Source organism: Numida meleagris, unplaced genomic scaffold, assembly GCF_002078875.1.
Source record: "Numida meleagris isolate 19003 breed g44 Domestic line unplaced genomic scaffold, NumMel1.0 unplaced_Scaffold250, whole genome shotgun sequence".
Taxonomy (NCBI): domain Eukaryota; kingdom Metazoa; phylum Chordata; class Aves; order Galliformes; family Numididae; genus Numida; species Numida meleagris.
In genome coordinates this window covers 227,287-236,702 of record NW_018364306.1, presented here as the reverse complement: position 1 = coordinate 236,702, position 9,416 = coordinate 227,287, and the positions used below count along the sequence as shown (strand labels likewise).

Here is a 9,416-nt window from a genome sequence, read left to right as displayed (position 1 = left end):
CCCACCCCCAAGGAACGGGACAGAAGCTGGTGCTCGGCGCCGCGTCGCTTTATTGCGGCCGCGCTCAGCCCTCGGGGCTCTTGGCCATGCAGGGTAGCCCGGGCACGCGCCAGCGCCGCGCCCCGTGCAGCCGCAGCGCCAACCACTGCTGCTGCCCGCCCGACAGGTAGGACTCGGGGGGGCCGCCGCGGGGCCGGCCGGGGGGCTCTGAGCCGGGAGGAGGCGGGGGGGGCCCCGCCGAAGGCCCCGCCGCCTCCAAGGTCTCCAGGCTGTGCAGGCTGCTGGCACCCAGCTCCTGCGCGCGGGCACCGTGGTTGGAGCCTGGAGGGGGAAAGGAGGTGGAGTCGGGGGAGGGAGCGCTGCGGGGGTCCCCGTCTTCGTCCCCATTTCCGTCCCAATCCTCGTCTTCATCCCCTTCTCCATCGCCATCCCTGTCCCCGTCCCCATCCTCGTCCCCATCACCACCCCCCTCCCCACCCGGTCTCCGTCCCCATCCCATCCGATCCCCGCCCCGTCCCGTCCACCCCCCGCGCCCCCCCCTCACAGCACTGCCGCAGGGAGGGCCAGCCGTGGGGAGGCAGGTACGCCTTGCCGCTGGGTTGCTGCAGGAGGCAGAGGATGGCTCCGTCCATCTGCTGGAGGACGCGCAGCGAGAGCAGCGCCTGCCGCGTGTCGGGCTCCAGCCCGTACTGCTCGCACTGCACCAGCTGCCGCACCAGCGCGAAGTCCTGCTGCAGCTGCAGAGCGCCCTGCAGGCTGCGGGCAGCGCCTCAGCAGCGGCCCGGAGCCCGGCACCCACCCGCCTCTCCCCCCGGGAGCCCCGCGGACCTGAACTTGATCTTCTGCGCCAGGATGTGATCCATCCACGCCTCCACGAAGGCCGTCATCACCCGCGCCAGCGTGGGCACCTGCGAGTCGCGGGGCAGCAGCTGCGCGCCCTGCAGCACCTGGCCCAGCACCGTCTGCGCCGCCGCCGCCGCGTACTCGCTGGGGGAGCTGGGCAGCTCTGCGGGGAGCGAGCGTCAGCCCCGCGGCCCCGTCCGGGGGGAAACGGAGACCGGGGACCCGCTACCCACCGGCTCGGAGGCCGAGCCTCCAGTGCCTGCCCAGCGGCATGGTCTGGTCGAAGATCTCAGCCGACATCCGCTTGCAGTCCGTGGAGAAGAGCTTCAGCACGTCCCCCGCGAACAGCTGGGAGCGGAGCGGGCCGATGGGGCCGTGCCGAAGCGCTCCCCCCCCCCTGCTGCGGGACCGCTCCCGGCGCAGCGCGGTGCCCGCCGGTCCCCAGAGCTCCCCGGCAGCGCGCGGCCGTACCTGGATGCTGGCGGCGGCGGAGCGGATCTGCTGGCACAGCCGCCTCTCGTGGTGGGAGCGCAGCCGCCGGTGGGGCGGGAGGTGCTGGGGGCTGTCCCCGGGCTCCGGGAAGGCCGCGCTCACCAGCAGCTCCAGCGCGTCCGTCTCGGCTTTCAGCAGCTGCGGAGCGGGCGGTGGTGACCTCAAACCGCCCCCGGAGCCGCGGCGCTGCCCCGCAACGCGCCGAGCCCCGCGCCCACCTGCAGATCTCCCTGGGTGACGAGCAGGAACTGCTGCAGGGACCACGCCGCCAGGTACTGGAAGGCTTTGCCCATCAGCCAGGAGCACGAGGCCTGCGCCGTGGCCAAGCAGCAGCCCAGCAGCTGCAGGCGCGGGCAGGGCGAGCCGGGGGGGCTGCCTGGGGGGCGGAGCGGGGGGGGGCATCACGCAGGAGATGGGGACTATCGCCCCCGTCCCCATCCCCGCATCGCGGCAATGCACCGCTCACCCTCCGGGGCGTCCGGGAGGTTCCGCAGGGCCGAGCCCAGGGCCGGGTAGAGCCGCTGCAGGAGCCGCGCCGTGCCGCTCTGCGCTGCGCCCTCTGACCGCTCCGGCACCGAGCAGCGGTCGCTCAGCCCCGAGCCCAGCGCCCGGGCGAAGTCTGCGGGGAGACGCCACGTGAGCGGTGCCGGGAGACGGGCGGAAGCCCCCCCCACACACACACCTCCAGCCCCACGCGTACCTCGCTGCCAGACGAGCAGGGCGTCTCGGCACTGCAGCCGCCGGCACAGCCGCCCCAGCTCCTCCTCGCACTCCGGGGGGACGCGCGCTGCGAAGGAACGGCGCTGAGGATCGCCCCGCACGACGCTCGGCTCCCGCGTGGGGCCGGGGTCCCTCGGAGGTTCCCGCACGTACCCGGTCCGAGCGCCCGCTGCAGCTCCCGCGCGGCGCCGGCGGCGCGCCCCGTCCCGTCGGCCGGCAGCTCCAGGCGCGGGCCCAGCGCGGCGCCGGCCGCCTCCCAGCACAGCGGGCGGTAACGGGCGTGCAGGGCCTCGGCCGCCGCCGCGTGGGACGCGTCCAGCCAGCGCACCGCCTTGCAGCCCGAGCCCGGCCGCGTGGACGGGGCCGCGGGGCTCTCCCCGGGAACGCCGAGGGCGGAGCGCCAGAGGCCGTCGGCGGAGGCCACCAGCGCCTGCAGCGCGGGGAGCGCGAGCCGCTCGTCCTCCCGGCACAGCGCCCGCAGCCCGTCGGAGAGGCTCCCCGCCGCCTCCTGCCCCGCATCCTCCTCCGCGACGGAGCCGCCGTCCGGACGCCGCAGGAGCCGCGCGAGGTTCTCGGCCGCCCGCCGGCCCCGTTCGGCCGCCAGCAGGGCCAGCACCCGCCGCAGAGTGAAGGCGCGGGGCGGCCCGCCGGCGGCCGAGAGAGCGGAGCCCGGCTCCGGGACCAGCTCCTCCACCGTGCGGTTGTAGATCTCCAGGCCCCGGAAGAGGTCGGCGAGCAGCGCCGGGGGGGCCCCGTCCCGCACCGCGGCGCGCAACGCGGCCTCCAGCCGCTCCTCCAGCAGCCGCGCCGCCTGCAGCGCCAGCAGCCCCAGCGCCCGCCGCATGCGTGCCACCGCCTCGGGCCGGCGCAGCAGCAGCGGCCGCAGCCACGCGTCGCCCCGCATTCGCCGCTGCAGCGCGGCCCAGTGCCCGGCGTGCGCCCGCAGCTCCTCGCACAGCGCCCGCAGCGGCCGGGGCTCGGCGCTCAGCAGCCGGCGGAGGAAATCGGAGGCGGCCTTCAAGCGGCGGCTGTAGAGCCGGGCCAGGCGCAGCTGGTGGCGGTGCTGCAGCAGGGCGTGCAGCGTGGCGCAGCGCTCGGCCACGCGCGGGTGCACGGCGTGGTAGCAGAAGGCGTCGCCGGGCGGCGGCAGCACGTGGCCCTGGAAGGTCTCAGTGCGCGGGTTCTCCCAGGCGCGGAAGGCGCGGCGCAGCCCCTGGAAGCTCTGCTCCAGCCGAGCCGCGCGGGGGCCGTCCTCCTCGTCCTCCTCTTCGCTGTCGGAGGCGGAGGAGCCGCCGGGCCGGGGACCGCGCAGGAGCCGAATCCCGGGGCTGACGCAGCTCCGCAGCATCGCCTCCGCCCTCTGCAGAGAGCGGGCCAGGCCGCCCGGCGAGGTGCCGCCTGCGGGACGGAGCGCGGCGCTGCCGGTACCGCCCGCGGCTCCCGGCCGCCTCCGAGTCTTGCCGCGCTGCCGGAGGGAACGCGGGGCCCGGGGCCGCCGGGGAACCCCGGGGTACGGTAGGGGCCGCGGGGAGGGGTCTCTGGGTACGGGGCGGGACCGGGAGTGCTGGGCGCTCACCTGGCTCCGCGGGCTCCGTACCGCTCCCGGGCAGGGCGGGCAAGAGGCCCCGCGGCGGCGGCGGCACGCGGGCCATCAGCAGCAGCAGCAGCGCGTCCAGGCCGGGCCCGTCGGCCCCGAGCAGCTGCCGGTACGGAGCGGGCCGTGCGGGAACAGGGAACAGCGCGCCCTCAACTCCAGGCCGCGCCCCCGCCCACCCCGGCCAATCCCCGCCCTCCGCCCCGCCCACCTCGGCCAATCCCCGCCCGCCGCCAGCAGCCGTGCCCGCGGGGGGCGGTGTAACGCGGGGGCGGGCGCCGTTGCCATGGAGACGCCGGCAGCGGCCCGGCCCGGCTGTGGGGTAGCGGCCTAGCGGCGGCCCCGGCCACAAACTCGGCCCCAAGAGCGGGTGCGGGTCCGGGGCACGCAGCCAACCGCCCCCAGCGCGGCTGTGCCTGCGTGCCCGAGCCCAGCGCCCCGCTACCGCGCCGATCCCCGCTCCCCGATTCGCGGCCCTCACCTGCAGGCACGGCCTCGCGCAGCGCCCGTCCTCCATTCCCCAGAGCGGCGGCGGGACACTGCCCGGAGCGGCGCGGGGCCCGGCGGGGCCGGCGGAAATGAGCTTAACCGCAGCGCTAATCCGGCGGCGCCCGGGGGACACCGGGACAGCGCGGGGGCGGCGTCGGCCGTGACGGGAGTGCTCGGCGGCGCTTGGGCCTCGCGGGCCGCCGTCCTGCCCGCACCCAAGATGGCGGCGGCCACCTCGCGCCCGCCCCGTGCCCGACTTCCGGTACCCGCCCAGCGGGCGCTTCCGGGAGCGGCGGGTGGTTCCGCTCCGCCGCGTTTCGCTTTCGTTTCCTGGCGGCCCCGCCCCTCACGGCCATGGGGGACGCACCGGGGCTGGGTGTGAGCTTCGGTCCCTATGCGGCGCCGCCCTGGTTCTACCCCGTGTCTGACGAGGACGAGGAGGCGGAGGAGGAGGAGGAGTACTTCATCCCCACCTACCGCCCCCCGTTCGGCCTCTATGGGCCGCTCGGCGATCCGCTGCTCGCCCCCCCGCGCGGCTTTGTGGACGTAGACGTGGACACGGACACGCGTGGACTGAACGCGGCGTGGAGGCACCGCGTCACGGCCGAGGTGAGCGCCCGCACCGCCCCTGTCCTGCCCCGGGCCGTCCCACCGCGGCCTTCGGTCCCTCGGCTCCGGCTGCGGCGAGCTCTGCCCGAGCCGCGGCTCCTGCAGTCCCGGCTCTGCGGGGCCGTCCCCTCGGCCCCGTTCTGCCGTTCCGGAGCCGAACCGTGTCCCCCGATCCCCTCCCGGGTCCGGTGCTCCCACAGCTCCGCGCTGTCCCTGCTGCGGTCTGCGCGTCCCAGCCCTGCCCTGGCTGCAGCACAGCGCTAGGTAGGAGCTCGCGATCGTTCACCAGCATCTCTCCTTCCCCAGGAAGCAGAGAGGAACGCAATGGAGCTGCTGGCAGAGGAGGAGCGGATGAAGAAGAAAGCAGAGAAAAAGAAACTGAAGAAGAAGGTGGGTGTGTGCCGCCACGACACTCACAAGGCATTCCTGGGGCGTGAGCATCCCTTCCTTCTGAGCCGTGCCCTCTGCTTATCCTCCACCTGCAGCTGCTTATCGGGCAGCAAGCTGCACCCCGGGCGTGTGCTGGGTTTGTTCTGTACCGTGCTGGTGCCGGCTCACAATTTGCTTTTTTCTGGTTTCCAGAAGCAGAAGGACCGGAGGAAACAGGAGAAGTTGGAACAGGAGCTGAGGAGCAAGGAGGCGGCTGCGTCGGTGAGCAGCTGCACGGCTCCATGGGGCAGCCTGCTCCAGGCGCCTCGGAGGGCTCCGACAAACACCCAGACCCTAGGAGCCGGGGCTGTGGGGGCAGAACCCACCCGCTGCCCTCCTCTCTCTGCAGAGCACCACATCCCTGCCCGGCGCTGCAGGCACTGCTCGTGGGGACAGCGGTGGTGCTGAGGAGGAGAGGGGCTGCTTGGCCGCCAGCCCTTCCCAGTGCCTCCAGGATCATGCAGAGGAGGGAGCGGGGGATCTAGAGGAGATAGAGGTGAGAGCGAGGCACCTTGTGGCTGGGTCAGCCCCGTGCAGTGACAGCTATGCCCCTGAGTGCCACCAGACCCGCAGCCAGGGCATGCAGCCCTACACAGCTCCCATCTCTCTGCTCTCATAGGATGAGCTGGATTTGAGCTGCACCTTTGTCTTCAAAGCATGGCAGAAGGCAGGCGTGAAGCTGCCACCTCCTGCAAGGGATAAACTGGTCAGAGCTGATGCTGCAGAGCCCAGCAAGAGGCTGCAGGAGGGGGTGAGTTGGGTCCCGCTCCTCCAGAGGGATGTCTCCCCACAGGAGAAGTGTGCTGCTGGGGCACCGAGTGTCTGCTCAGGGCAGGCCGTCTGCAGGGCCCCTGCCACAAAGGGTCCTGGATGGAGTGGGGGCAGAGCCTGGGGCTGGGGGGAGAGATAGCCGGCTGCAGCTTCCCCTGGGGCTGGCACAGCGTGGGGATCCCAGGGCCGGGGTCTGGTGCCCAGGTGGTGATGGGGACGCTGTGTCCGTCCCATGCTGCGGGCTGGGAGCTGTGGCAGCTCCTCTGCAGTCTCGTGGCTTTATGGAGCTGGGCAGGGGGTTCCCCCATCCTCTGCCCTCCACCAGTGGCTCTGTGAGCAAAGGCTCAGCAGGGAGTGATGCCCACGCATCAGGGACAGTGGCTGCTCCTGAGCTGGGGCAGGACCCTGAACTCCCGCTGCCCTGCGTGGCTGCCCCACAGGCACCTGAGGCCCCGCTGCCCTGCATGGCTGCCCCACAGGCACCTGAGCCCCCCCTGCCCTGCATGGCTGCCCCACAGGCACCTGAGCCCGAGCCTGCACCCCTGGACACAAACATGTTGGAGCAGAGCCTGATTCTTGCAGGTCAGTGCCTCGAGCATCCCTGGGCAGCAGGAGGCAAAGGGTGGGCTCTGCCCTGCTGCGTACTGGCTTCAGGGGGTAGGTTTGCCCCCAGGAGGGGGGCACGTGCTGAGCACACCCCCTCATACTTATCACCATTTGCGGGTCTGCACGGCTCCAGTCTGTCCCCTGTACACCTTTCCCCTGCGGCTGGGTGCAGGCACAGTACAGAGCTGCTGCCTCTCCCCTGCAGCCCCACCATCCCCAGCAGAGCCCTGCGCTCCCCGGCTGCACCGCTTGTGCGCTGCTCAGCAGCAGGCGATGCTCTCCCCGCAGGCTGTGGCTACCAGGCTGCTGTGCAGGGACGCTACGCGGAGGCCGTGCAGGCCCTCACCGAGGCCATAAAGCTGAACCCCAGGGAGCACCGGTGAGCGGCGGGCTGGATGCTGCAGCATCCCGGGCAGCGTGCCCCGAGCCTGCGGCGGTGACCACGCTGTCCCCCCCCCAGGCTCTTCGGGAACCGCTCGTACTGCTACGAAAAGCTCCAGCGCTACCAGGAGGCGCTGAGGGATGCGCAGATGGCCCTGGGGCTCCGGCCCAACTGGCCCAAAGGCTTCTTCCGCAAGGGCAAGGCGCTGTGGGGGCTGAAGGTAGCGTGGCAGGCAGGGCTGCAGGGCTCAGCGCAGCCCCGTGTCCCCGCGGGCCGCAGCTCAGTCGCTCTCTGCTCCCAGCGCTACGCCGAGGCCAGGGACACCTTTGAGCAGCTGCTGCGCATGGAGGGGGCCCACACCGATGTGGCAACTCAGCTGGAGGCCTGCCAGATGCTGCTGCAGGTGAGCTCCGGCCCCACTGCTGCCGACCCACTGCTGCCCTGTGGGACCTGACCCCTCTGCCCTGCAGCAGAGCAGCCTCCGCGATGCCAGCAGCCCCAGGGCCGTCCCTGTGCTGGAAGCTAGGGAGCCACTGACACCTGTCTCTGGTAAGGGACCCTTGTTGTGGTTCCGGGGTTGGGTTCTTCATTCAGGACCTGCTCTGGGTTCCGGGGTTGGGTTCCAGGTTCAGGACCTGCTCTGGGTTCCGGGGTTGGGTTCCAGGTTCAGGACCTGCTCTGGGTTCCGGGGCTGGGTTCCGGGTTCAGGACCTGCTCTGGGTTCTGGGGTTGGGTTCCGGGTTCAGGACCTGCTCTGGGTTCCGGGTTCAGGACCTGCTCTGGGTTCCGGGTTCAGGACCTGCTCTGGGTTCCGGGGCTGGGTTCCCGATTCAGGACCTGCTCTGGGTTCTGAGTGTGGCAGAGCTGGGAGGGAGCAGGGGATGGTGCTGAGCCCTGAGTGCTTCTCACCAGAGGAGTATGTGAACGGGAGCTGCAGCGATGTGGACACGAGCGGCTTCGTGACGGTGGTGAACTCAAGGAGCCACTCGAAAAGCCGCACGCAGGCCACAGCCACAGCAAGCCCCAAGCACACGCTGCCTTCACAGCACCCTGCCAGGTAGGGCTTTGGGGATGGCATAGGAGAAGGGGCTGCTGGGGAGGGTGCCTATGGGGGTCGGTGGGAGCGCTGCTGTGGAGCTGGGGATGCACGGAGCAGGGTAGAGGGGTTGGCTGCTGGTGACGGTGCTGTTTGGCAGGGACTGCTATCCTCTGTGGGTTGGGAACATCACCTTCAAGATCACCAAGAAGGTGCTGCAGAGCTGCTTCAGCCGGTGAGTGCCCCGCAGCGCCCATCCTCCACGTCACCATCCCTGTGCCAGGACCCGATGGTACCGTGCCACCCCCATCCTGCCCGGTCCCCTGGGACGGTCCCTGTGCTTGGTTCCTGGTCTCGGGGGGCGAGCCCTGCTCCATCACAGCGCATCCTGGCCGCGTTCTGCTCTGTTTCACCTTCCCTGCATTGGGGGTTGTCCGGGGGCGGCCGGCTGAGCTGCCCCACCACGCAGGTTTGGGCAGATCCAATCCATCCGGATGCTCCCGGAGAAGTACTGCGCCTTCATCAACTTCCACCAGAAGGCAGCGGCAGAAGCGGCATACAGGGCCATGCTGGTGAGCACCAGGCTGTGGGGCTGCTCCCGTGGCTGCAGGAGGGGGGGCACGGCGCTGACGGCTGTGTCCCCCCACCTCCCCCGCAGGGTGCTGACCTGGAGGGCAGCCGGCTGGTGCTGCAGCTCAAGCACCCATCCCACGCCACGCCACCGCCCCGACAGCGCCCGTAGGACCCTCCACAGGGGCTCCTGAGCCAGGAACCCTCCTCATCTTGCGGGCTGTGGAGCGGGACCCCCGCTGGGCGCTGCCCCGTGCGCTGCTGGGCCCACACGGCAGCTCGGAGTGCTGCAGGAGCTCGAGGCTGCGTGCCGGCCTTTGGAGCCACGCACTCGCTGCAGCCCCCCGTGCCTTCTCCCCACAGCAGCAGGTCTGGCCCCGTCCCGCTGCTCCTACCTCGTGCCCCTGGCGTGCCAGTGCCTTGCAGCTGCAGCCTGCTCCGTGCCGCCCTGGGTCCCGCGGGCCGGTACCGGGAGGGTCGGTACCCGCAGGGACAGCCCTTCCTTCCGGGATGTGTCCCTGCTTTGGGTTTCTTAATAAAAGCCAGAGCCGCGGGTGCCCTGCGCTGCTCTTTTCTTCGTCCCGGATCCCTTCCTGTGATGGGAAGCCCCCTCCGGGCGGGGGGGTCTTGCGTTCCCGGGACGGGGTTTGTCTCAGCCCCGTGGCTCCGGCGCGATCTGTGCAGCACCGGGCTGCGCCGGAGCTTGCGGCACGCGGAGGGGTTTCCCAGCGCGCGTGTGCGGGTTCTCAGCGGGATGAGCGCTCATGGAGCCGCTCCCTGAGGGCTGTGCGGGATTCACGGGCGGCACTGCGTGCCCGGAGCTCCCCCCGCACGCTGGGCCTGGCCCGGGGGGGCCGCGTTGCTGTGCCCGCATT

General features: G+C 71.9%; 2 protein-coding genes across 5 annotated transcripts; one reads left to right on the top strand and one right to left on the bottom strand.

Moving 5' to 3' along the window:
- Positions 1-27: 27 nt before the first annotated feature.
- CCDC142 (coiled-coil domain containing 142) lies at positions 28-4,482 on the bottom strand. The gene is made up of 10 exons (XM_021382555.1): positions 3,632-4,482; positions 2,209-3,453; positions 2,036-2,122; positions 1,802-1,954; positions 1,554-1,711; positions 1,315-1,473; positions 1,077-1,191; positions 829-1,006; positions 545-756; positions 28-321 (listed from the first exon to the last, which is right to left on the bottom strand). Exons 1-10 carry the CDS (start codon positions 4,164-4,166, stop codon positions 65-67), a joined length of 3,099 nt encoding a protein of 1,032 aa, XP_021238230.1. The 5' UTR covers positions 4,167-4,482; the 3' UTR covers positions 28-64.
- TTC31 (tetratricopeptide repeat domain 31) lies at positions 4,458-9,103 on the top strand. Of its 4 annotated transcripts, none has more exons than XM_021382560.1 (14): positions 4,458-4,747; positions 5,054-5,137; positions 5,330-5,398; positions 5,526-5,672; positions 5,796-5,927; positions 6,466-6,529; positions 6,842-6,932; positions 7,014-7,155; positions 7,237-7,338; positions 7,406-7,484; positions 7,848-7,992; positions 8,132-8,206; positions 8,441-8,543; positions 8,630-9,103. In XM_021382560.1, the coding sequence occupies exons 1-14, from the start codon at positions 4,493-4,495 to the stop codon at positions 8,711-8,713; spliced, it is 1,572 nt and encodes a 523-aa protein (XP_021238235.1). In that variant the 5' UTR covers positions 4,458-4,492; the 3' UTR covers positions 8,714-9,103. The 4 variants fall into 4 exon arrangements, with proteins under 4 accessions (XP_021238235.1, XP_021238234.1, XP_021238233.1 ...); XM_021382559.1 differs by having other exon boundaries at positions 6,427-6,529; XM_021382558.1 differs by having other exon boundaries at positions 6,388-6,529; positions 7,409-7,484.
- The last annotated feature ends 313 nt before the right edge of the window (positions 9,104-9,416 follow it).